This window comes from Scatophagus argus, chromosome 2, assembly GCF_020382885.2.
Source record: "Scatophagus argus isolate fScaArg1 chromosome 2, fScaArg1.pri, whole genome shotgun sequence".
In the NCBI taxonomy this organism is placed as follows: Eukaryota; Metazoa; Chordata; class Actinopteri; family Scatophagidae; genus Scatophagus; species Scatophagus argus.
In genome coordinates this window covers 8,864,434-8,890,817 of record NC_058494.1, presented here as the reverse complement: position 1 = coordinate 8,890,817, position 26,384 = coordinate 8,864,434, and the positions used below count along the sequence as shown (strand labels likewise).

The 26,384-nt window shown below is 43.1% G+C and overlaps 1 protein-coding gene across 3 annotated transcripts in view; it reads left to right on the top strand.

Moving 5' to 3' along the window:
* Positions 1-26,359, top strand: part of pkd1a (polycystic kidney disease 1a) — a 61,799-nt gene extending 35,440 nt beyond the window's left edge. For all 3 annotated transcript variants that reach the window (XM_046406419.1, XM_046406409.1, XM_046406429.1), the window contains exons 23-56: positions 590-740; positions 2,175-2,327; positions 3,711-3,851; positions 5,532-5,847; positions 6,060-6,276; positions 6,710-6,869; positions 6,959-7,111; positions 7,250-7,394; positions 7,714-8,049; positions 8,173-8,261; positions 8,506-8,824; positions 9,237-9,414; positions 9,592-9,856; positions 9,937-10,132; positions 10,425-10,595; positions 10,695-10,838; positions 10,937-11,147; positions 11,250-11,376; positions 11,494-11,604; positions 11,944-11,993; positions 12,403-12,617; positions 12,768-12,846; positions 13,008-13,123; positions 14,608-14,810; positions 15,233-15,427; positions 16,076-16,215; positions 16,656-16,786; positions 17,098-17,206; positions 17,351-17,476; positions 18,316-18,487; positions 18,640-18,930; positions 19,373-19,507; positions 21,038-21,364; positions 22,905-26,359. In XM_046406419.1, the coding sequence (XP_046262375.1) occupies positions 590-740; positions 2,175-2,327; positions 3,711-3,851; positions 5,532-5,847; positions 6,060-6,276; positions 6,710-6,869; positions 6,959-7,111; positions 7,250-7,394; positions 7,714-8,049; positions 8,173-8,261; positions 8,506-8,824; positions 9,237-9,414; positions 9,592-9,856; positions 9,937-10,132; positions 10,425-10,595; positions 10,695-10,838; positions 10,937-11,147; positions 11,250-11,376; positions 11,494-11,604; positions 11,944-11,993; positions 12,403-12,617; positions 12,768-12,846; positions 13,008-13,123; positions 14,608-14,810; positions 15,233-15,427; positions 16,076-16,215; positions 16,656-16,786; positions 17,098-17,206; positions 17,351-17,476; positions 18,316-18,487; positions 18,640-18,930; positions 19,373-19,507; positions 21,038-21,364; positions 22,905-23,954 (6,922 nt within the window). In that variant the 3' untranslated portion in view covers positions 23,955-26,359. The remainder of the gene's footprint in view (positions 1-589; positions 741-2,174; positions 2,328-3,710; positions 3,852-5,531; positions 5,848-6,059; positions 6,277-6,709; positions 6,870-6,958; positions 7,112-7,249; positions 7,395-7,713; positions 8,050-8,172; positions 8,262-8,505; positions 8,825-9,236; positions 9,415-9,591; positions 9,857-9,936; positions 10,133-10,424; positions 10,596-10,694; positions 10,839-10,936; positions 11,148-11,249; positions 11,377-11,493; positions 11,605-11,943; positions 11,994-12,402; positions 12,618-12,767; positions 12,847-13,007; positions 13,124-14,607; positions 14,811-15,232; positions 15,428-16,075; positions 16,216-16,655; positions 16,787-17,097; positions 17,207-17,350; positions 17,477-18,315; positions 18,488-18,639; positions 18,931-19,372; positions 19,508-21,037; positions 21,365-22,904) is intronic.
* Positions 26,360-26,384: the final 25 nt, after the last annotated feature.

The window sequence follows — 26,384 nt, the reverse complement described above, 5'->3', positions numbered from 1 at the left end:
ATTAATGCCAGCTACAGTGCGATGTATCCTAATGGTGTCCCAGGATTATGGGGAAAAAAACCACTCCGCCAGCATAACCCACATCTCTGGGGTTGATTCATATGCTTAGTGGGTCCCTAACTCACAGTTTTGGCAAAATATGTGTAAATTCACATCAGTCCTTACACACTTCCCTGACCACCAAGAAGCAGTACCACAATCAGCAAAATACAATCTTAGAAAACGTGAGATGTAAATCTGCCACCTAAGCAATGTAAACAAGTCACCACATCCATGAAATAACCTTTTCCCGAAGATCATCTGTGTCAGAACTCTGCCAAAATGTAACTACATGTAACCAATGTAACTAAACTGTGAAATTGGATACAGGTCAGACAGGATGAGGGTACTGGCTAAACCAATCATGTGTGTGCTCTTGTTTGTGTAGGTTCCCAAAAAGTTTAGTTGCATCTCCACAATTCCAGTTTAACTCTGTTAATCTGTAGACCAGTAAGTTGATAACTAGCTGAAGATGAATTTGAAATTAACACTAGTTTATCTTATCTTAGTCTATCTTCTTATGTTAATATTAACCCTTTTTTCTCACCAGGCTGATGCCCATCATAGAAGGGGGCACCTACAGGGTGTGGTCGAGGACACAGGACCTGCAGCTGAGTGCGGAGCAGTCGTACGACCCCAACATGGAGCCAGACAACCAGTCACTACTCCACTACCACTGGAGATGTCAGAGCACTTCAAAGGTAAGAGTAGCTTCCATACATTATAACTGAGAAACATTAATACACATTCAAGGCCTCACCAGTACTGTACATTTGTATTTGAAACCACACATAAAGTACAGGGGGACTCAGAGTGCAACAGAGGTCTTGGTTGTTCTACTTGTGCTCCCGTGGTTGGACACGATTTTCTCTCCATGTATTTTCAATACTTGGCGTGAGTCTAATAGAAATAAAAGAGTGTTGAACTGTTAAATCAAACTCTACTCTCAAACGTTTTGTTGGTACTTTTTAAATGGCAAATTCATAAGACAGTTTGAAGGACAGACTTGATTCTCCAAAGAAGACTGAGGAAAAATTACATAACGGTCATCTGGTCCCGAGTACTGTAGCTGCCTTCAGAGAAGCTTGGCAGCATCAATGTGAAGAGGAGAACTAATTTCAGGACAATGTGTGAGTGTGTCTCTTGAATGGTGAGTGTATGCTTTTGTGTGTGTGTGAGTTTTTACTAACACAGGGAAACTATTTGAATTCACACAGATTCTTTTAGTGTTTTTCACATTCACCGCTTCCTTGGCTGGGTGGGAACACATTCTGCCTGTGCAGCAAAAGACCACAATATAAGACCCAATAGAATGGGTGTGTCCTGTAGAAGTGTGTGAGTGTGTGCCTGTGTGTGTACTGTACATCTAAGCAGACAGGCAGTTAAAGGGTTATGTAACTGTGTAGAGATAAACTCAGCATTCCACAGCTGTTGCTTTACTCCCCACCCTGACAATTACACACTTGCACATACAGTAAACAACATGTGCGGATCACACACGCACACACGCACTCACTCACAGCTATGTAGCACTGCTGATGAAGAGAAAGAAGGACACTCCGTCAAACCACAAAAAGTGATCTCGGGTAGAAGGACTCAGAGCTGAAAAGGTCAAGAAAAGGAGTTGACAGAAACATGGCTGATCAAATGTCCTACACCTTGAATACAAATACATCAATGGAGAGGCTTTTCCACAGTTTAGGAGCACCAAAAACCACAAAGCAGCCTCACTGAATCTCTTGTTCTTGTTAGAGCATAAATTGAAAGTTATGCCATATACATGAATGTGCTGGGTTATTTAAAATTTAAAATCACTTCTGAAAGATACAGATAGTCCTTGCAGTGCCAAGAGTGGAGGGGTGATTTGATCTCTTTTGTAGTATCAGTCAAAATCCTGGCTGCAGCCTGCTAAAATGTCTGTAGTTTTCTTATGGATATTTTAGGTAATTCACTAAAGACAGAATTGCAAAGCAGCTTGAAATTAAAAGCATTAGAAATGGTCCAATTGTACACTGTAAAGATGGGGGAAATTACTTATTCAAATCTAATGCCACACCCTGTTCTCATGCTTTGTACAAGTAACAAGTTACATTAACAAAACGCTGCTAAAAGTATGGCTCAACTTCTTCTTGCAGGGTACAGAGCACTGCTCCAGTCTGAACTTTGGCCTGGGGTCCAGCGGCCCGGTGCTGGGAATCTCTGGCTCTGAGCTGGAGGCAGGCGTCGAATACACTTTCAGACTGACCATCAGCAAAGACGGCATGGCACCAGAGTCTACCACACAGACTGTAAGTGCACACATGAAAACATATGCAGCGCTGCCCCAGCCTGGAGGTTTGTGAATCAGTCATGGCTGCAGACATTTTCCATTCTCTTTAACCCAATATTTCAGAGACACATTAAGGGCATTTGTTCAAATTTAGCACAAATGCCCATTTGGGTTCAATGATTAATTGATTAGGTTTTGCCCATAAATCAAGTATACATACACAAATTACTTGTGTATGTATTCTTCATGTTCTTTCATGTTCTGTTAGAACTAGCTTAATTATCCGAACGTGTGAACACATCCAAGAAAATTGACCGGTTTGTGTTTCAGAACTCACACACTAATAGACACACAGCAGGAGTTCACCATGAGCTCATTGATTCTGATGATTCCAAGCTTCAGGTGATTGTCTTTGCACTGTGTGATGAAGCTCTCCTATCAGTCCTCTGTACTCTGCTGTAAAAACAGTCTCTAAGTGAAGACAGTGTGTTTCTCACTGGAAACGTTCATGTCGACTTTTGCTTTATTTAATTCAAAGTGTTCAGTATGTACATAATACAAGTCTAGACAGACAGGAATGTGAGCTACAGCTTGGCTGGTGGGCAGAGGTATACCACTGCGAGGTGGTAATTCAAGTTTCTTACTACAACATCAACATGTTGAGGATGAAGTGATTTGGCACTCACTGACTCACTCAGCTACTGGAGGACACTGCTGTCAGAACAGTGGCTTCCTCTATAATTTGTGACGCATAGCAATCATGAAGAACATCTTTGCAGTGTGGAAGGAGCTGTTCCTGGTGGAACACAGCGGAGGATGTACATTAAGCAGTGGTTGCGTTTGTTTTGGATTTTGGATACTCTAATACCACGATAATACAGTTATTGAAGCTACAGTGACGATGCTCAATGTTTTCAGCCTTTTTTTAAATTCATGCTTAATTACATGTGCATAGTTTATAGATGATTGTTTATAGTTAATTACTAATAATAAAATAATAATCATAACAAATCATTATGCATGTGGCCTTTCATATGTAAAGAGGTCCCACTTATGCATTCATTATGTTTCGTCTGACCTTTTGCATGACTTGTATCAAATGTTGCTCATTTCATGCTTATTGATCACATCTCCCTAAATCACAAGTAACCAGTGTTCTCTCTTCCTTTCTTTAAAGATTTTGTGTTGATGTCTCGTTGATAAGCAGCTCAACAAACCAGGAGCAATAAGCTGACCGTTTACTCTCGTTGATGACAGAAAATACGAAAAGAATAATCAACACAAAAGCTATAGGATAGAGCAAATTTTGAAAGAAAATGAACATAAGTAAATGATCCGAGTGATCACATCCACTGCCAGTATTGCTAACACTTAATGGCAATTATGTGTTTGTGTGTGACAGGTCCTTGTCCAGAGTGGCCATATTCCCATGGTGTATCTGGAGTGTGTGTCCTGCAAGGCTCAGTCCATCTACGAGGTCAGCCAGAACTCGTATGTCTACCTCAGAGGAACCTGCACCAACTGCCAGGGCTTTCATCGTGGGGTAAACACACACACACGTGCGCACATAGACACATACAGACAAACCCACGCAGAGTCACAGACAAATACTTCAAATCCATTTCTTGCTCTCCGAGCAAAATGGGGTCAACGCACCACAGCAGCAACAGTGAAATCAAAATTTCCAGATCCTTTCCCTTCCTGCTCCTGCCCCTGCTCCATGTCTCTCTCTCATTCCACTATACAGTCCTTCAGTGAGATTCTGTGATGCAGGCATCAGTGTGTGTGGGTGTGAGGATGAGGTCATTGTTCAACTGCAGTCAAAGAGAATATCTTTGGTCGTCACTAACACAGGGAAACAATTTGAAATATAAAACACTTGTTGAGTCACTGAGCCTCAAATTGCAAATACCAGTTGACTGCACTCAGCTGTACTCTAACCTCAGTCCCTTCTTTATAGTTATACTGTACCTCACTTTCCATAGTGCAAAGGGCTAGTTTTGAATTTGGTACCGCAAGATGTAGTTTGCACATGTTCATTTGTCATCCTAGCAATAGCATCAACAAGAATAGAAACCTTTGAAAGAAGTTCAGTTGCAATGAACTTCAGTTCCTCACTTTCAAAAGAAAAGACACAAAGTGCTCCACAATAATCTAATCTGATCTAACTGTGAGAGGTAAACTATGCAAAAGTTTCATGTCCTTTTTTCTGACTGAGCTCTGGGAAGTTCCATTAGACGATCTGACCTTAGAATATTGAAATTACAATTACAGTGAGCAATGTACCTGAGAGCCCTATCGTGTAGAGGCTGCAAAGTGCTAACTCAAATTGTATATGTAATTCTAAACTAATAAAGAGACCCAGACTGCTGTAATGTGCTCCCTGCATTTTGTCTTGATAGATTAGTATAATAAATAAGAAAAATCTAATCATGAAGGTGCAAAGCGATGGCTTAATCTCTCAGCATTTTCCTAACTTACCTTCCATTCCATACACTTATTCACTTTGTTGCTGAGAGTTAGTTGAGAAGATTGAGAATACTCTCATGCCTGTACAACATATTTAAAGCTACAGCCAGCAGCAGGTTATCTTAGATTAGTACAAAGCCTGAAAATAGCCTGATTCTGTCCAAAGGTAGCAAACTGTGCCTGCCAGCAGGTGTAAAGTTTGCTAATTAACATGTGATATTTATTTAATCTGGACAAAGACCAAAGGGTAAAAATGACGAGGGAGTTATGTGTTGGCCTATTTCTTGGTTGGGAGCAGCAACTTCCTGAGGTGTGCCAGGCAACCAGTGGAGATTTTTATTCTTAGTTACTAGTCCAGCTGTTGACTGGACTGTAGCTTCATACTGAACAGACATGAGAGGTGTATCAATCATCTCATCTGTCTCTCAGCAAGAAAATGACTAATTCCCAAAACATTAGAAGTATTCTTTGAACTGTTCCTTCCTGAACCTCGTCCAAAACCTGCTACCAAGGAAAAAATACACTATAACACATTTCCGGACCTCATGAACGCTCACTCAGTGCTGGCTCCAAATGTTTGTTCCACAGTCAACCAAACACAAAAAGGTAAAACAAATTGAAAACAAAATGAGTTGTCCTTACCTTTACTGAATGTTTTTGTCTAATGTCATTGAACCTATTAAAGCCTCTACATTTCTGAACAAATCACAAAATGTGGGTTGCTTTTAGAAAAATCTTTTTTTCTGTCTCTCAGCGCTGGAGCGCCATGACGCAGCAGAATGAGACTCTGGTCCTTGACTCCTCCTCCACCACCACAGGAAGTGACGGTATGAACCTGGTGTTGCGGCAGGGTGTCCTGCGCCACAGAGACTCCTACATTTTCTCCCTGCATGTGACCGACAGCAGTCTGGATGGCGAGGGCGTCGCCTCCATCATGCTGCACCACAATATGCCTCCTGCTGGCGGGGAGTGTCACCTGACATGGGGAGGGGAAGCGGGAGTGGAGTACGGACAAATTGAAGGCTGGAGGATACGCACACTGCTGGACCGGGTGCACTTCAACTGCTCAGGTGGGAAGAGGGAGGCCGTGAACTTGTTCTCACGAGTCTGAATCACAGTATTTTGGCTTTGTCCTCATACTTTTCCTTTGTTTCCAATGATCAATATATCCAATCTCATCAGCACATTTCCCCTTCCTTTACTCATCACCTGTTTACAAAGCTTGTAGTCATTTCTTCTTTCATTTGTTCCTTTTTGTTTTTGTCACTTTGTCCCCCTCTAGGTTACAGTGATTTAGGTGTCTCAGAGACTCCGTTGCTCTACAGTCTGCTGGTAACACGCTGCAGAGAAGACTACTGTGAGGACTTCTGTGTGTACAAAGGCAGCAGTCCAGAGCACTCTGCCTTCCTGCCCCCAGGCTTCAGCTCAGCCCAACACCGTGTAGACATTTACATCACAGTGGAGGACCACCAGGGAGCTGCCATCACTGCCCTCAACGAGTAAGTGCATTTGGCTCAGTTGTTTGGTTCAGTTAAGCGGCAGTGAGGACAATTAAATCAGATTCAGTCCTTCAACTTTTTTTGGTTTACATCCTAAACTATTGTAGGCAGCTATTCAACGGGTCCCTGTCGTCTCCAAGGTTTTTGCTCTGTTGTTTACCTCTTATCTTCCTGTTGAGGTAGAACAGCCTAACCCTAACCCTAACCTTAACCATGTTTCACAGAACTTGAGAAAGTTTAGGTCTGTGGTGACTTACAATGGATTTAGCCTCTCTTAAATCAATTAATACATTGTTTTCATGTTGTCAGATCTGGCAGCAGTTGCAGTAAAAGACAGGAAAAGTTGGATGCTGGTCTAAAAAATTTCCTATAACAAAGTTAGAAACTCCATATTCACAAACACGAAACTCTGATGTTTTATGTTTGTGTCCAGGACCATCGAGGTTGTGCTGCCAGACCCGCCCCCCGAGTACAGCAGCCTTCCCCATTGGCTGTCTGAGCTGACAGACACAAAACTCAAGAAGCTGTTGGAGCAGGGAGACTCCCAGAGGGTCAGAGAGTTATCACTGGCTCTTATTACAGTCCTAAATGAGGTAGGCCTATCCACCCAGTATTGATTAATATCAGCCCAATCATTCATCAGCTAATAATTCATGAAAAGCCTGCATTTATTTTTGTCCAGTACGAGCAGACCAGGGAGCCGGTGCGGGTGTCCCGGGATGAGCGCGGATACAGAGTCAGAGTCCGCAGCAACATCACCAGAGCTCTGACTGCTCTAGACCTGACCACTGTTAATGACATCCAGCAGACATCCGCTGCTTTGGCTCAGTGCACGGTGAGCAGGATGAGAGGGAGGCAAGGTGGGAAAGAAAAGAACCAGGGCTGGAAAAGACAGAGGGGCAGTTAGAAAAAGCAAAGAATAGAGCTAGGAAATGGTCAAGGAAGCAAACAGATGATACTCTGTGTTTTCCAGGCGGTGAGTCGAGAGTTCATCTGTGAGGAGTGTCAGAACAGCACTCTTAACAAACTGGAGTCCATGCTTGAGATACTGCAAAGTGACACCAAACAGGGCACCGTCACTCCCACTGAGATAGCTGACAACATCCTGAACATCATGGGTAAGAAAAAGAGTTGCCTTTCTGTGAGTGCATCACTAGAGCCACTAACAAGTCATTCATTCATGCATGTTTATTGCTAAGTGGAGGGTAATTGATCCTCACTTCTGCTGCTTATAACCACATCACCTACTTGGTATAAACCATAAGAGGCTACTTATTCTGTGGGCTTCCAATCAATTAGTCAGCCCTGTTATTCAAGAAGGTGTTTGTATTCATTTCCTACAAGGTTACATCCGTTTTTTCCACCAAGTATATATTGAGAGAAAATGTGAAAATCATGATCAATTAACTTTGTCTCGTATCCTCTCCCACCCTCCAGGCGATCTGATCCATCAGGTCAGCCAGTCAGCATCCCAGTCTTACCTGCAGCCCGCCTACGTGGATTCCCCCTCTGCCCCATTCACCTCCTCTCTGTACCCCTCTGGTCAGGAGCAAGGAGGCACCCTGTTAGACCCCTCTCCCCCCTCTCTGGAACCACACCCTCTGCGAGTGGCGGCCAAGGCTTACAATCTGTCCTCTGTCCTCATGCTGATCCTCATGCACGCCCGTGTGCTCAACGAGGAGCCCCTTGTGCTGAAGGGAGCTGAGATCGCTGCCACGGGGAAACTGGCCGATCCTCAGAGCCTGCTCTGTTACCATGGCAACAACAGTCCAGGTGAGTTTGCATATTTAGCATCACAGGAGCTAATGAAAGTTGTTTCTGTAGGTGACTTTCATCACGTCATAATGTGTAAAAAGGTGAATATTATGAACAAGACTCTTCTCTCTTCTTTTCCAGAGTGCCAGTGGTTCTCCATCCCACGAGCTTTCAACTACAGTCTTGGCAGAGCTGCTGCAGGAAACAGCATCATGCAGCTGCTGTTTCAGGTAACATCACAAATGACTGATACATGATAGAAACTACTCTGTGAAGTACAATGTTCTTCTTAGCTTTCTCATCAGATTGGCATCTAAACTTGGCAGCTTTACAGCTGCCAGTGCCTCTCTCCTCAGCACTCACTCGTTAAATTAACTTGTCTGAAGTGGCCTTGTATTTATTGTCTTTTAGCCTTTTTCTGTTTAAGCCTCTCTTTTTGCCAACCACCCTCCACCCCTTCTTTCTTCTCACCAGGTGGAGTCCAACCCCTTCCCCTTCAACTATGTGGCGAACTACACCGTCTCTACTGAGGTAGCATCCATGGAGTTCCGCACTGAAAATGGCACCCATATTCCCATCTCCGGATTAGATGACAGTCTAGCCATCACAGTTGCCATTAACAACGGAAGTAGTGGAACTGAAGCGGGTCCTGAGGGTTCTGGTACTGGAGGGGTCCCCACAGCTGGGACTGTTAACATCAGCCACTGTGATTCTGTCATCGTAAGGGTCAGCACGGGAAACACAAACAGACAGGCAGGGGTGTTTGTGCAGCTTAACTTCACCTCCCTGCAAGGTGAGCACTCAGTGTCCAGCACATACATACATTATGTAATGTATTCAGTGCAATAAGCTTGCAATATTCAGTTTTTGTTAAGCTGTGAGGAAGGCTTTTTGAAACAGTTTTAATGTTGTGATGGACTGCAACATGATGTGGACCCCTGGTAGCCTTTTCATTTTCATTATTCTGAGTTTTATTCTTTGTACTGCTATAATGTGTCCGAGTATAGATGCATTAACATGACAGATGCAAAGACAGACTAACAGAACTAATTGAACTCACTTATGTGAATTATAGAACTTCCCTGGTTTTGTTCCTGAAAGTGGTTTGATACATGTAGTTCTAAATGGTTTCCTTTTTCAACAGCTGTGTGATTTAATTTGTGTTTGTATTGTGTTTCATTCTTATTTTTCCTTTCCTTCTCCAGACACCAGAGAGAATGATATAAGAGAAAAGGATGTGGAAGAGCCATACATCACAGCCTACCTCCATTCACACGAAAGACCCAATGAGTTCAACTGCACGGACAGAAAGCGTATCACCCTCAGTATGACCAGAGGGCAAGATCTTGACCACAGGAAATACACCTTCTTCCTGTCGCCAGAGTAAGAGCCCTTTTTCATCCACTGCAGATTTAAACAGAATCACCAGTTATTGTTTGTAGTAACTGAAGCAGCATCTGAGGGTTTATAGTGAGGCTCTCAATTAATCAAGTAGTTCAGTATGTTTTTTGTTGCTTTACAATCTGACCACACCCATTTTCTCTGACCTGTGTCACACAGGTCGTATGACACCACTCTGGACTACTTCATCAATGTGAGCACACCCTGCAGGCCCAAGTCTCAGCCTGTGGGTGTTCAGTTGGAGGTCGGGGTGTTCGCCTCTCTGTGTCAGTACTTCAGTGAGAGTGAGAAGCAGTGGCGGACTGATGGCATGGTGCCCCTGGCAGAAACCAATGCCAGCAGAGCTGTTTGTCGCACCAGGCACCTCACTGCCTTCGCTGCAGGCCTGTTTGTACCAGCCAACGCCGTCAGCTTTCAAGTGCCAGTCAGTATCACCAAAATAAACACTTTTTGTGCAGATGTACCAGATATACACACACTCCAACCATTTCCCCTCTCATTCAGGAGCGATCTGGTGCACCGAGCCTGGTCGTCCTTTTGGTGTGCGTTTTGGGCTTATTAAGCTATGTTGTGGCAGCAGCCATCTTGCACAAGTTGGACCAGCTGGATCTGCGTCGGGCCGGCGTGGTTCCACTCTGCGGCCGAGATGGACTCTTTAAGTATGAGATCCAGGTCAAGACTGGCTGGAGCCGAGGGGCTGGTGAGTTAGGGAGACGATGCTGTAAAACCGTTCTCAGGATGGTAAAAATAATTTGATGCGTATCTAATATCTATATGTACAAAAAATATGATAAACACCACAAACTAGAGAGTCTGACACATAAATGTGCACAGATGTATTTGTCTAGCCTATGAATGAAGTTTGCTGCTTTATCAGTTGGAGTTTCTGTGAAAACAAATTTGTCAGCTTGGTAATTATTAAAATAACAAAGAGAGTCTCTGCAGAATTTGTGGAAATTGTTAATATAATGAGTCTCTCTGTGTCCTGCCAGGCACCACAGCTCACGTAGGAATCAGTTTGTATGGACGTGAGAGCCGCAGCGGACACCGCCATCTCGACAGCAGGGGAGCTTTTACACGCAATGCTCTTGACATCTTTCATATTGCCACAGATACGAGCCTGGGCAGCGTCTGGAAAATCCGAATTTGGCATGACAACAAGGGTACTGGTTCACATGCGAGCACACAACAGAGACAAAGAGTTTAACCAAATGATATGTGAACAAACTTTTTGTAAGCATCATTTCTTGACCCTGCATCAGGTCTGTCCCCAGCATGGCTGTTGCAGTATGTCTTGGTCAAAGACTTGCAGACAGGAAGCAGCTACTATTTCCTGGCTGAGGAATGGCTGTCAGTCGACAATGAGAGAACTGACGGACGGGTGGAGATTGAGGTGGAGGCCTCAGGTAAGATACTACAACGAAATCATTCCACAGTAGGGATCTGCTGATGTTAGCTGAAGCCTGTCTGTGCAGTCCGTTGTGTCACTTCCTGTTTTCTTCAGAGGAGGCCGTGCTTCTTCAGCTGCCACGCCTGCTGCGGTGTGAGCTGCAGAGGGCGCTGTGCGAGAGTCACCTGTGGCTGTCGCTGTGGGAGAGACCCCCCCGCAGCCCTTTCACCCGCCTGCAAAGAGCCACTTGCTGTGCTGTGTTGCTTCAGCTCTTTCTATTGGCCAACACTCTGTGGTACAGCATTGTGGTGGATAAGAGATACAGGTATGGGGATGTCTTCTTTTTTTTATGTCGATCTTCATTGTTTACCTGGCTACATGCACTCATCACAATTACTGGTGATTTGTTTTGACATTTGTGCCGCAGCCCACGGGCCATGTCAAGGCTTGCATCATTAAATGGAGAGACGGTGGCAGCAGGTATGGTGACCTGTCTGATTGTCTACCCTCTCTACCTGCTCATCTTCACGCTGTTCAGAATGAGCCGCAGCAAGGTAACAACCTGCTGAAACCTTTTCTGCTTTTTCTTTTTTTTGTATTTGTACCTTCCATAACATGAAGCTGAAAACTTTCTCTTTGCGGGTGAATGTGTGTGTGTGTGTGGACATCAGTGTGTGTCTGTGGAGCAGGTGCCACCACAAGTAGACCAGGAGTCAGTGGAGATTGATGACTTCCTGGACAACTCCATGGCTGGAAGTTCCTTCCTTTTCTTTAATGGCGAGGTAGAGTCTGTGGAGAAGAGATAGGGATTTAAAACTCAATCTTGCCTGATGTGGTTATAGATGCCTTAATGTATTTTTTACTTTATCATGGAATCAGTATTAAATTTAGATAAAACCCACGGTTATTCCGAAATAAAAATGAATGATACATTTAAGCAAGGAAACGTTTTATGCATTTCCCTTGTGAGATCATTACTGTACATCTTTCTCTCTCTCTCTCTGTCTCTGTCTGTCTTTCTCTGTCTCTCCCTCTCTTTTTTTCTCTCTCTCTCTCTCTCTCTCTTTTTTTCTCTCTCTCTCAATCTGTCTGTGGATTGTCCTTCTCTCTCTGTTTCTCAGACCAACTCAGAGGAAACCAACGTGGATTTGCCCACTCCGTCAACCAAAAGGCAAGTTCTGCTGTGACAGTACCTGTAGTTAGTGAACTGTAATTGGCAGATGAAGTGTGGATAAGACAGAATTGAAGAATAAAGAGCATAAAAAATAAAAAGAAGCAGAGGGGAAAGTGTTTGTAATTTAGAGTGTTGTGCTCCAAACAAGACTGAAAAGATCAAGAGGGTTTTTGTATTGTTCTCCCTGTGATTTTTCTTTCTTGTTACAAAACAACAATAAATCAAGAAGCCATAATTGTCTCTGCAATCTGCTGTTGTTACAACATTGTTATGGTCCCCTGAGAAACTTGTTTGTTTTGTTGGTTTTTAAAGAGATGAGAATAAACTCTGAAGACCATTAGAGTAAGTGAATCACTCGATGAAGTCAGACTACGTAACAAACGTTTCACCTCGCTTTGTATTTTAGTGTGGAGAGTTGGGGCCTGGCAGAGGAGGAGATGGAGGACAGGGACTGGCCAGAGCTGTTGAGTGATGTGTCTGTGGTGGGAGGGGCAGGGCATGGTGCAGGGCTGCCCAGGCTGAAGAGGGGTCAGGGGAGCAGGCATTTGGGTGTCGACATGACCTTTAACCCGGACGAGGAGGAGGGGGCGGACCAACGCAACAAGTATTTCACCTCCTCAGGTAACACAAGCACGGAGGCTTTTAAACCAGGCGCACTTTTCATCTAACAAGCGCTCAGTTTATTGAGAACATAAAGCATTTGGTTGTATTATTACACTGTCTGTGTCAAATGTGAGTACTAAAGTCCAAACTGGTGCTTTTTACTCATAGACGAGGATCTGATCAAACACATCCTGACAGACGGACAGAACTTCTTTCCTCAGGCAGATGAAAGTGAGATGGCTGACCTGTAAGTCTGCTGAGATTTGGTCATTTTTCTCTCTACTTATTGGGAGATGCAGTGGAGTCACAAGCTTTATTTGGAACATTTGTGGATCTACTGTTTTTCTTCTTGTTTCTAATTTTATCACTGCCTGTGTGTGTGTGTGTGTGTGTGTGTGTGTGTGTCAGGTCGAGCATTTTCGGGGACAAGACTGAAGTGATTCTCCTCCAGAAGCTGAATGAGCCGCTTCCTCTAGAGTCTGTGAGAAGAGACCCACCGAAAACTGCTTTCACCTCGAACACAGGTATATATTTAGGTTATATTTAGGTTTGAATTGCAGATATAAAATCATCCTTGCACTCAGGGTCCGTATTTATCAGAAATTACCAGAAAAGTTGCACTCAAAACTGCTTTGAAGAGCCTATTTTGATATTGAATTTCAAAAAAGTTGACTTTGTACAGAAGTCCTTAAGACCTCCAGAAGCAATAAACATGTGAAATTAAGAGCATTCTTATGTATTTATAATATGTAATAGAATAGAATTTATTGTCATTGTACAAAGTACAACAAGATTGAAATATAAATATAATTACCAAACCAGAAATAAAAGTCTGGTGATGAAAGATGAGCTGGCTAAGTGACAGCATATAAAAGCACAGTATACATAATAAGTGTAGGTAATAAATATGCGTGGGAAGGCACTGGAAACAAAATCAGTTTTGTTTTGTTTTTTTGTTTACAAAAAAGAAAAAAAAATCAGTGTAGCATCCAAATGATCAAATCGGATGTAAAGAATAACGCATAATGCTTGACTCATATTGATTAGTGCTGTTTTGTACAATCACTCTCTGACACATACAAGTGAGTCACAGTTTTCTGGATATTTAGGAGTATGTTTTGTTGTTAAAAAAAAAGTGACAAATAACATTTATCCTTCAGTTTGTGAGTAAAATTGGTTTGATTGATTCACTGTGTTGTTTTCATCAGAGCTCATTGAAAAGATATCTTTGCCAAAAAATGGTCTGGTCCCTCCTTGTGTTCATGGTCCTTCTGCTTTGGATTAGGGTGATTTTATCAAACAAAATGACAGTAAGGTCCTTGATTGTAACTCGATTGCTGTTGCACCGTTTACGTGAACTATTAAAAAGCACCACGAGAACAAAGTCATTGTGAAAGATCAAGTTGGATCCAAAAGGGCATCTGAAAGTTATCTTCCTCACTGATCTTTTATGATCAAACTGCTCAAACTTTGTTCTTTTGCTGCTTTAGTAACACAGGACAGATTTTCTTTTTTTAGCATAAGACTGATAACTCTCGTTAGGTAAAAAGCAAAGTTTGATCATTACTTTTAGAAAGGAAAGATGAATAATGATTAAGTCTGTGTTACTTTAATTCAGTAATGAGCCCAGTACTGCCGGCTGTGTGTCTGGACTATTACAGTTGTGTTTTGATGTGAAGCCAGAGTATATACATCATGCTTTGACTTTGCTGCCTTAATGTTTAATGAGCAAAACAAATTGAATTAGAAAGCCACACTTGTCTCTGTATCTTCCTTTGTCAACTGTATAATGACCTTCAAAGACATGTATAAGAAAAGATCATTAAAATGGAAATTCCTTACATTTAAATAGTTAATACTGTGAATTGAAAATTGATTTCTGATTGATTTCTGACGTCTCTTTCTTTATATTTTGCTTTTCAATGGTGGATCGTTCTGCTTTGATTCATCTCTGGGACCTTCATCTCTTTTCCTTGTATTTCATTTTTCTACGCTTTCTTCTCTCCAGTTGTGACAGATGTGTGTCGTCCCCGGCGGTTTCCTCCCTGGTGTGGACGTGTCGCCCTGTGGGGCAGCTGGGTGGGGATCGCTCTGGCCAGTGGTGTTTGCATTTGGGCGGGCCGCGGGTTCAGTCAGAGTGTGGCCATGATGTGGCTTGTCTCCTGTTCTGCCAGTTTCTTGTGCTCCTGTCTGCTGCTGGAGCCAATTAAGGTACACACACATTTAATCTCAGAGATTCACAATTCACAATGTGTTGCATGCTTTTCTTGATTCAAAGTTATGCTAATCAATATTTTTTATTAACAAAGGATCAAATGACTGCAGTTTCAAAGATATTGCTTTGCATATATAAAATATGTCCCTGAGCAGTTTGTAGAGACCAAAGCAGTGGTAAAAGAGATGGCGTGTTAAACTTGGCCACACTTGAATCAGTTGATGCAGAAACATAATCCTGCTTCCTTTGTACTTTTGCAACACTTAAAATGAATTCAAGCTGAAAGCAGTCTGTGATTCTTTGTTCCTGAAAAGCTGTTTTTACACTGCACACATCCAAAGAACTTCTTTGAGTCTTCTTCTGAATCTAAATTCAACGACATCTGGACTTTTTAAAGTGTTTCCTATCTGTCCTGCAGGTGTTGTGTGAGGCAGCTTACTACGCACTGTGTGTGCATCGCCTGCGTCCGGAGGACCAGGATGTGCTGGTGGAGTTCCCCCGGGTGGAGAGAGTGGTCCAACGTGTCCCCAGGGTGAGACCGCCACAAGGCTTTGCTCTGTCTCAGGCTCGACATCAGGCCCGCAAGGTGCACATGCTGCACACCATGCTGAAGGTGAGTCGGAAAGAGACATACGCTCTATGGACAAATGTCTTGGTATGGGGCTGTCTTTCAGGGGTTGGGCTTGGCCCCTGACTTCCAGTGAAGGGAAATCTTAATGCTTCAGCATACCAAGACATTTTGGACAATGCTATGCTTCCAACTTTGTGGCAACAGTTTGGGGAAGGTCCTTTTCTATTCCAGCATGACTGTGCCCCAGTGCACAATACAAAGTCCATAAAGACATGTTGGATGAATTTGGTGTGGAAGAACTTGACTGACCCACACAGAGCCTTGACCTCAACCCCATCCAACACCTTTGGGATGAGCTGGAACAGAGACTGTGAGCCAGGCCTTTTGGTCCAACATCAGCGTCTCACCTCACAAATGATCTACTGCATAAATGGGCAAAAAGTCCCACAGAAACACCCAAAAATCTTGTGGAAAGCCTTCACAGAAGAGTGGAAGCTGTTATAGCTGCAAAGATGTTTGTGTATTTAGAATGTGTGGTGATGTGTTCGAATACTTTTGTCTATATAGTGTAGGTTAGTTAGGTTAGTACAAAGTACAGGGACACTGGACATTATCTCTGTGTCTTTACTGTGTTGCAGATCTTTGGAGCTCTTCTTATTTGTTAACAGAATTCTTGTTTCTCTTTTTCAGAATTTCCTGGTTTACATGTTTTTCCTGTTGGTGGTTTTGCTTCTCAACTACTCTGACTCAGCCAAAGACACACACAGCCTGAGACTGCGCACTCAGCTGCAACGAGCACTCCACACACCTGAGTACCACAACATCAGCAGGTACACACACACGCACACATACACACCAATGCATAGACTTGATGGTACGTGAAGATAAATGTTGTTGTCTATTTCATATTTTGAAAAATGTGATGTAATCTTATTTATGAGTTTCTTCTGCTGAGAACAAATTTTTTTTTATTGCTTGTAAGACCTGCTGAAGTGTTTGCTTCAACACAGTGTGGGAAGTCATTAAAATAAAATTTCGGTCACTAAGCTACTAAGTTTCCAATTTGTTTATATTGCACCAAATCACAGTAAAAGGTGTCTCGTTACACTTTCCACTTAGAGCAGGTCTAGAACCAAGCTCTTGTATTCTTTTGTAAACTTTTTTGTATTCAAACTAAAAGAGAACAAAAGTGCAAAAAGATGACTCAAGTCAGATTCAGAGTGTGTCTCAGTCCTCTAAATTCGTTTTATTTTAACTGTTATCTTTTTAGCCGAGATGATGTTCTGATATGGCTGAATGACTCCCTGTTGCCGCGGTTACTGGATGACTATGCCCTCTTGAGGAACACAGGAAGTGTGTTACTCGGCACACTGAGGCTCCGTCAAATCCGAGACACACCTGGTGAGACTGAAGCGAGTGGCTGAATGTTGTTAAATTATCGGAAACTAAATAGTTCATTATGCCGAGGCTCCACTCATCTGACCTGTGCACATGAAAAATGTATGTTTTGTCTGTCATTCAGTTGAGTCAGCTGCATAAAACTTTTAATGTTCCCCTCATAAGTAGTCGAGCAGACATTATTACTAACTTTTCTGAATTTCTATTTGTTGAACTCTTTCATATTTTTTAACTAACTCTTCTGGGGGAATTAATAAATTAAATACGATTCAATGCCAATGTCGTTCATGTTTGAATACATGACTTTATTCCAGTTGCAGGCAGTTCCAGAGCAGGAGACGGTATTTGGGGAAAGGGCTGGGTGACATCTCCAACTACAGTCACTGAGAATTTCACTGCTTTCGGAACAAGTGAAACAAATTGGTAAGAAAGGCACTGAAAACCTGGATTAAACAAGGCAGGCGTTAAATTAACTTGTAGCTCAGATTCTGCATCTATTTGACATCTGAGCATATTTAATAAATCATCTCTCTTCTCCTCTGTGTCTCCCAACACTTGTCTTTCTAGGGTGGGGCGTTCAGGTCAGATGGGGGTGAATAACAGTGAACATGTTGTCCACCAGCTGAACAGAAGCCTGCGGGAAGCCTCTTCCTCTTTACAGCAGCTGCAGCAGCTGCACTGGCTCGACTATAGGTAGGGAACCTTGTAGAAAAACTTTCTAATAAACTGTCCAGTACATTGCCACATATTAAATACATATTTCAAGGCATTAAAATGTATTATGTAGTACTATTCCCATCTGTGCCTTCCATCTCCATGTATTACAGTTTATGTAAGCTAATTTTTTTATGTTTCAAAGCACACTGCTCACTGAGCTCACTGGCCAGGTTGTTCCAGAGTCCAGGGGCCCAATACAAGGGTGTAGAAATGGGGCTCAATGTGCGTGTGTACACGATTTCACAATAACGGAACCAAAAAGATACATGAATACTCATAGAGTCATAAATCTGGAGTGGAGTTCGATTTTTCCCTCAAGTGCAGTTTGTGTTACAGCCTGTAGTCATTAAATAGTTGCACATGAAAACAATAAACTTCAAAATAAAAGACAAGAAAACAGCCCAGTAAAGAATGTGCTAAGAATGTGGGCTGGTTTCCAGCAGTTATTCTGTGAATAATAACTAATGGTATAAACAAAACCTTAATCCTGTTAATACCACATTTGGTATTAGGTTGCAAATATTCAGAGGGGACCGACTGAAAGTCAGTAAAAAGTGGGTGTTGGACGTCTCTTACGGTACATGTAACAGTGTCCATTGAACAAAACTGGATCAGTCCTTTTTATCTCTCACATGAGATAAAACTTCCTGTGATAGAAACACACTGCTTGAATGAGATAAATATATATATATATAAATACAATACCAAACTTAGTTCCAAAACAGAGTGGTAACCCAAACAGGAAGTGAAATATCTTGAGTCCTGAGCTTATCTTAGTCTGCTGAGTGTTTATTTCTTTGTGCTTGTTTTCACAGAACCCGTGCTGTGTTTGTAGAGTTCTCGCTCTACAACATCAATACCAACCTCCTGGCTGTCTTCTCCTTCCTGTTTGAGTTTCCAGTTTCTGAGCGTGCCCAGTCCAGCCTTGACCTCCTTGTCATCACTCTGTGGCCAATAACAGGCCTGGACCTGCAACTCCTTCTCATGGTAATCCCCGGCAACCCATCTTACACCATCATCAAACAGAAAAACTGCCTACCACTAAGCTACACCTGAATCCTTGACTCTGTCCTAGGCTTTGTTACCTTGGTGACAGTCTTATCCTAGTCCACTGAGTGTAGTTGTGTCCTGTTTTCCAGGTCGTCCTGCTTGCCCTGGTGTTGTACTTCCTGGTGCGGGGGATCATGGGCTTCCTCAGAGAGGGCTATGCGTACTTGCTGTCAGCCTGGAGACTGCTGGGCATATGTAAACTGGCTCTGGCGGCATCTGTGTGCGGGCTACACTTGAGCCGCTGCATCATGGCCACGCAGCAGTGGGCATCGTATGTGAAGCAACCGCGGGACGCCTTCACAGACTTTTACCCCCTGGCCAGACAGAGTCAGATGTATTCAGTCATGTCTGCATTGCTGCTGTTCATACTGGTGCTCAAGGTAAGGCCACGAAAAGCAGGCCTAACTATAAGAAAATAAATAATGGTTCTCACAACTTTGGTCTTCAGGTCCCATGAGAATTATTAAGTGTTTTTTCAATTGAACCTGTATACTTGTGAGCCATTTTCAAGTGTTACATATTCAGTAGAAACAAATGTGCTTGGAGCTGAGAGCCGGTGGTGTGTGACACTGAACTTTGAGAAACTCCCAGTTTCAGGCAAAGCATTTGAACTGTCAAATATTTAATGTAAAGACTACAATGTTACAACAGCTAGAAGTGATGGCTAAAACTGTAAAAATAAGGCCCAAGGTGGAATATATTGGAAGTTTCCATTCAATACCAACAGAGAATAATTTCTTAAATATTTGTTATTTGGTTAACACCTCCTCAAACACATTTATTTTGCCATCTGACCTCCCCGCTCCCTCTCTGATCCTCCAGGCGTCCCACCAGCTGCGGTTCCTCAGAGAGTGGGCTGTGTTTGGCAGAGCTCTGCGGCGTTCAGTCTGGGAGCTGCTGGGAGTCGCCCTGGCGTTGCTGCTGTTGGTGCTGGCTTACTCACATGCTGGACACCTGGTCAGACTTTTTCTCTTGTCTGTTTCTTTGGTTTCTCCCTCGCTAAGCCTCTGCCACCCAGGCACAACCGCGAGTGTTTCTGTTCAGAAAATGTTTTATTGTCATGCCTGCTCACAGAATTCGCAGTCAGCCTTCACTTCAGCACAGAATGCATAACAAAACTTTATCTGCTGCCAAACAGCTTTACTGACAGGTCACAGGATGACAATGTTCTTGAGTAATTATTATTATTATTATTTTGTACTTTTAATCAACCTTATTTAACCAGCGTGTTGCTTCAAGATGTAATCCGTCTTTTTGTGACAGCTCTTCCAAAAATAGAATGAAAATTATGTTACATGATCTAACAAATGGAAGAAAAACAGAAAATCCGTTTAAACACATAACACTGTAATAACTTAATTGATTATAATGAATCACTTTTTCAACAAAGAACCTGCTATTCATCAGTGAGCTGTCCCTCTTCTCCCCACATTATCCTTACTTAATTGATTAATTAATAATTAATGTCTCCGTGTGGTCATGAGTGATTGTTATTTTAAGTAGGAAAGCGTATAAAGCAGCTTCGAAAAGAGGACAACAAATATTGTAGCTTTACATCGTGTGGTCAGAATTTAACTTTGATCAACACACCTGTGGCACATTTTTTACTTGTCGCTTATATGTTGCTTTGTACAAAAGCATATGCTCAATATAGCTACTGTAAAATACCTGCAAAACTAATGACATTCCCATCAGCCTCAGCTGTAATTCAGCATGCTGATGTTAGCATTCAGCTCAAAGCAGTGCGGTGACTGAGCACAGTGTCACAGAGCTGCTAGCATGTGGCGTTAGGTGTTTCACTACTACAGTAATGCTACATGTGGGGGTGCCTCAGGTTCAGCTATGTTACAGAGGCCATATCATATTAGTATAATATCGCTTTATTGGCACAGCTGTAATCTTTCAGTTGAGTGAGATGTCTCAGATTACCTGGTCAGCCTCCTGTGGCCTTTAAAGATTGAATGGCTCTCATATTGTGAAGTAAAGTTCAGAAATATTGAGCGTCTTGAGTAAGCTCCTGCTGCTGTATGGTTTCACCTTGTAATTCTGATGAACACGCTCACCTGTATTCTTATGTGGTCATACATTTGTGTCGCCTTGTCTGAAACACAGTGAGGGGTTTGTTTATTTACCACATGTCTGTGGCTCAGCTCTAGTCCATCTGAATGTCTCACTCTGGTCTCTCTCCACTTGCTAGCAGCGAAATTTACAATCTGTTTTAAATAACATTTCTTTGCAGACAGTATTATAGGACCTGACTAGATTTCTGATTTATTGGTTCACAAGCTGAGCTCCTGATTATTACAGTAAAGCACATTTTAGCCTCTGCCTATTGGCCTTTTTCCATGTTGTTATTTGTGTCGTCTTAATCCTTGTTTAGTTTTTTAACTGCTTTCACTGTTTTTGATTGATGTCCAATATTCCCTGTGGTGTGCAGTGATTAATCAGCTGTTGTAATCTTTTCTACCTCTGTCTCCTTCACTCCAGCTCTTCCACTCTGTGTTGGATGGCTACGGCAGTGTGAGCTCTGCCTGTCTGTCTTTGCTGGGTGCCAGTGGACGTGCTCTGCTATCATGGCGTCCTGGCTGGACCACTACTGGTCCCTCAAACACTATCTCCTCGCTGGTGTTCCACACCAGCTTTGCCATACTTAGGTTGGTGTTGCTGTGGTTACTGACATCCATGTTACTGAGGAACTACCGACGCGCACGAGCAGAGCTATACCGTCCAGCTGTGGATCTCCAAGACTACGAGATGGTTGAGCTGTTCCTCAGACGACTCAAAATGTGGATGGGACTGAGCAGGGCCAAGGAGGTACAGTTCCTGTTTCATATCCATAACTACTGTTTCAGGGAAGAAACAAAATAGTTGTGCCTGTTGTTATAAAGATTTCAGAGATTTTTTAGTGACCATATCCAAAATGGGAAAAAAAAAAAAAAGATATGCAGTACTCACAAAAAGTTAGGGATATTCTACTTTCGGGAGAAATTTCAGAATGCACCTAAAATACACAATAACGTTTACAGGTGAATTTAATTTGACCTTCTCTAAACTTTCAAAAGCACATGTCCAATTGTTCAGTGTTTTAGTACATATTGCATAACATGTTGTTCTCTAGCCACAAGGTGATTAACCACAAAAATCACAACAAGTGTCCGATCCATGAATCAACCACTAAATGTTCTGGTTCAGTGACAATTTGCATTTAAACAGTCCTCTTCATCATGCTGTTCACATTTTGACATCATGAGACGGAGACGACACCTAACAAATGATCAACAGACCCTGCCAAATCTGAGGCTTCAAATGGGATGTTCTCAGAGGGAAGTTGCCACTGAGCTTGGAGTGTCACAGAGTGTCGTCAAGAGGTTGCAACAGAGACACAGAGAGACTGGAAGAGTCACAGAAAGGCATGGAAGTGGACGTCCTTTGGCCACATCCCATGCTGATGATCGCTTCATTGTGAACAGTGCCCTGCAGAACTGGATGATGTATGGCACTCAACTTCAGGCATGTTTAAAGGAGGAGATGAGAGGCACCCGAGTGTCATGTCAGACCGTTCGTGCTAAACGACCTGCAAGGGGACCTGACCACACCACCACCAGGCACAGGCGTCATCGTCTTGCATGGGCCAAGGAGCGTTTGTGTTGGAAGAGGAACCAGTGGGCCTCAGTGCTGTTCTCCGATGAAAGTCGATTCACACTGAGCAGAAATGACGACCGCCAGCGTTGTTGGAGATGTCAAGGAAAACACTGTGCATCAGCCACTGTTGTCACCAGGCGAGCCCTTGCAGGTGGTGGTGTTACAGTCTGGACAGGTGTGTCCAGTCAATACAGAACTGCCACACATCTTGTGATTGGTACTGTGACAAGCCAACATTACCTGAATAACATCAATAATCCAGTCATTGTGCCTCTTTATGAGCAACTCAGGCCTGATTTCATCTTCATGGACAACAATGTCCCAGCTCAACAAGGTCACATCATTAGGAAATGACTGCTGGAGGCTGGGATACCTCAAATGGAGCGGCCAGCACTGTCTCCAGACCTGAATCCCATAGAAAACCTGTTACTGTCAAGCTGTAATTGATGCTCGAGGATACGTGACAAGTTATTGAGACACTGATATTTTTTGTTGTGGTATACCCACCATTGTTGTTAGCTTTTGTTTCTATAAATTGTTTGAGATGAAGAAATTACCATTGCATGCCTCTACTTAAATGCCCTATTTTCATCATATAATATCACTGTAGCATGAACTTAAATTTCACCTGAAAGTCAAATTTCCCTAACTTTTTGTGAGTAGTGTATATTAATAATTGTCCATCTTTTCTGTTTTCCTTCACCCCCGTTAGTTTCGTCATAAGGTGCGTTTCGAGGGCATGGAGCTGCCACCATCACGTTCGTCTTCCACCAGTGACTGTAAGTCTCTGTGCTTGCCACCGCTGGACGGTCGTGATTCCCCTCCCACCCCTGACAGCGTCGATGCGGGCTCCGAGGCCTCATGGCGCCCGGCCTCCTCCAGCCCTTGCAGCCTGACAGAAGCGCCAGGGATCGGCCTTGGACTCGGGCTGGGCCTGGGTTTGGGGCTCGGTCCAGGAGTGGTGATGGGTAGTACCAGCTGGAGGGAGAGAGCAGAGACTGAAGCCTCTCTGAGGAGGCTCCTCCCCACTCTGGATGCACTGCTGCAACAGCTTGATCGTGTCACCGTGGCAACAGAGGATCTGTACCACATTGAGTGCAGACTGGAACGAGCCCAGAGGAAAAAGAGGCGCAGGGCAAGAGAGAGGGGAGGTGGTGGACACGGAGGGAAGAGTGAGGTGGGACATAGAGGGAAAGGGGGAGAGAAGGACTCTGCTGGATGGAGAGAACGAAAGAGTGGCAAAGAAAAACACAAAGGGAGCAAAAAGGGGAAAAAAACTGTTAAAAGTGAACTTCCAAAGGACTGTGGAAACACTGCTACCATCCCTAAAAAGACTCCAGCAGCCACACCTGTTCCCTTTTTAAAGCCCAGACCAGCTTCTGGCACTGTATATACGTCCACTCCTCAATCATCAGCCAAACCTTCATTCAGTGCATCTGCACCAGTCATAGATAAATCTGCTTCTGACTCCTCATCAGCAAACACACACCCCTCCCACATCACCCTGCCTAAAACACCCGCTGCACCTCCCTGTACTCCTGCACCCACCCCTTCCCTGCCCTCTACGCCTGCCCCTACACCCAGTATTCGAGACTGGGACCCCCCCACTGAGAGAGAGACCCTCCCTTCCTCCAGCCTGTTCAACCATCCAGCTCACACTACCACCATTCCTACACGCAAGCGAAAGCGCAAACCACCACCTCTCAAAAACAAGGTGCACCCCAACCTAGACAGGCACGGCCCTGGACACCCCAAATCCTGAGGATCCTGGATAGATGGACCAACAAAAGTGAAGGGTGGAGCAAAGGAATATGAGAGTGAATGTTGGGTTAAGGACGAGAAGAGGACGGGGACAGCGGGTTTTGTCCCCACGTGCTCCTCTCTAAATCCAGGGAAAGAAGAGAAAATAACAAATGGAAAAGTAATAAAATCAAGCACAGGAAGTAAAAAAAGAAGAATAACGGAGACAAGCAGTTTGGGGTATTGAAAGAAATTAACAGAAAGCAATAAAATAAGACTTTGCAGGTTTATGAGTAGCAATTTGTCGAAATATCAGTTCAGTTCTCCTAGAAACAAGGTGCAGGTCGCCAGATGTTAACTGAGCTGGTCTAGTCAGCCACAAAAAGAGCAACATTGAAACCAAGAAATACTCCTGGTCCTTATTTCCCCTGGACTAAACCTGACCCCTGATCCCATGAGACCCTGGAGGTCACGTGGTGTCGCTTGACAGGAGCACATGACTGTGCTCATCCTCTACCAACTGAAAGCAGACAATGCGGTCAGTCTTTTTGTGTATCTCAGAAAATTGTGTCCATGTCTCGGTCATGTTGTCTGTCTACATATTTTGATATTTTATATTTCGGTTACCATGGGTACTTTTTGTGGCCTGTCTGAAAATAGTCGCGTTTTATGGACCCACAGATATACGCACATGCAGGCACAGGCATGCATAGAAATAACACTGTAGGCACAAATGGGCTTATGTGTCACACACTTCAGTCCACCAAGGTACAAGAAAACACACACACACACACATACACACACATACAAGGTTGTTGGTATCTCAGCAGCCAGTTCTTCAGGGTGCTGACACAACCGTCCAGAGTGGAAAAATGAAAATGATACAAAGATGAAGGGAAGCCACAAGAGGTTAGATGAAGGAAGTGTTAGCAAGTGGTTTTAGCGCACAACCAAGTAGCGAGGGGTGTTAGTGAGAAGACGGACAGAAGAAAAGAAGGATAAAGATAATGCTTGGTGGAGAAGTTCGCTTAAAGATAAAAGTTGAGGAAGGAGGAGGGATTTACCTTTTGCTTATACAGTTCTACCATCATAAAGCTATAATGACTCCCAGTCTGTTTATCTTTCACAATGATGTTTGTTTTTTTTTTTTAAACGTGTTGTGTTCAATATGGTTGTGATTTAAAAGCACTTTTGTTCTGGTGTAGATTATTTCTTGGCAAGGTGTGGTGTAACGTAATAAGCTTCACTCATACTGTATCTTTATTATAAATGTTTCCAAAGCTTGTGCATCATTTATGCATTCCAAGTTTTACCATGCCGAGCGATCCTTGTACTTAGCACTTTATTTCCTAATGGAGCTGATATCCAATGCCATGTTTGACTTGTGTGTCAAGTTTTCATTTAATATCTTAACAGCTACATTATAGAAGCATACTATTAAGTATTATCAAGGTGTTGAAGCCATAGCTAGTAATGGTGTTTGTACCTTTGTGTGCTCTTGATAGAGTTGTTGTTTTTTAAGTCTTACTTTGATCAACATACGTACTTCCTGTGTCCTGTGGGCAGTTCTCAGGGAACCCACCATTTTCCTCAAATCCTGGAATGATATCCATAAACACCAAAACTGGGGGCAAAGTAGGTGCTTTAAATAATCTAAGGAAATTGTATATTGTTTTGAAAAAATGGAAATGAAAAAAAAGGCCAGTGTTGCAGGGGTGCTGACGGGCATACAAAGCGTGATTGAAACCCTGTCCAGTTGTCCAGTCAAACACCACCATTACACATTGTAAAGCAAAATGTTAACACCCCTTAACAATTTTATTTTGAAACATCAAACCTTTTTCCTGTCCAAAATGTTGTGTATGATCTCACAAGTTTCAAGGACCAAAAAAAAGACACCCCCCCACACACACACACTTCGTCTGTGTGCGTACATTTGTGTATATATCGGTGCTTTGTGATGTACATATTTTTGCTTTTCATGATCAGTGTTGTTTATGTGCCGCAGCGGTGTAACCACAGGTCAAGCACTGGCATTGCAAACCCCATAGTTTCACTTTGAAGCACTAAAGCCAAAGCTATCGTTCTATTTAATGCCACTTACAGACCAGCGGAGGCTCAGCAGTCAACATTTAACACCACCTCCGGCCTTCATGTCTCTGCTCTGTGTACAGCATGTTAACAAGGTAGTACCAAAGCCCACTGTCTTGTCTCTGAGCTGTCTGTGTTGTACGATGCGTTTTGTTTTGAAAAGGTGTTAGAAATGTCTTTGAAAACATTTGTCTATTCTCTTCTTTGTATCTCATATATGTATTTTGCATTTGTAGCACTTCTCCTGCTTTTGCACTTGACAAAGTCAAATAAAGAGTTTGACAGCTGAACTGTGCATAATAAAATGGTGTTGAACACTAAAATTAAATACAAAAATAGTCATTCTCCAGTCCTTCGCTAC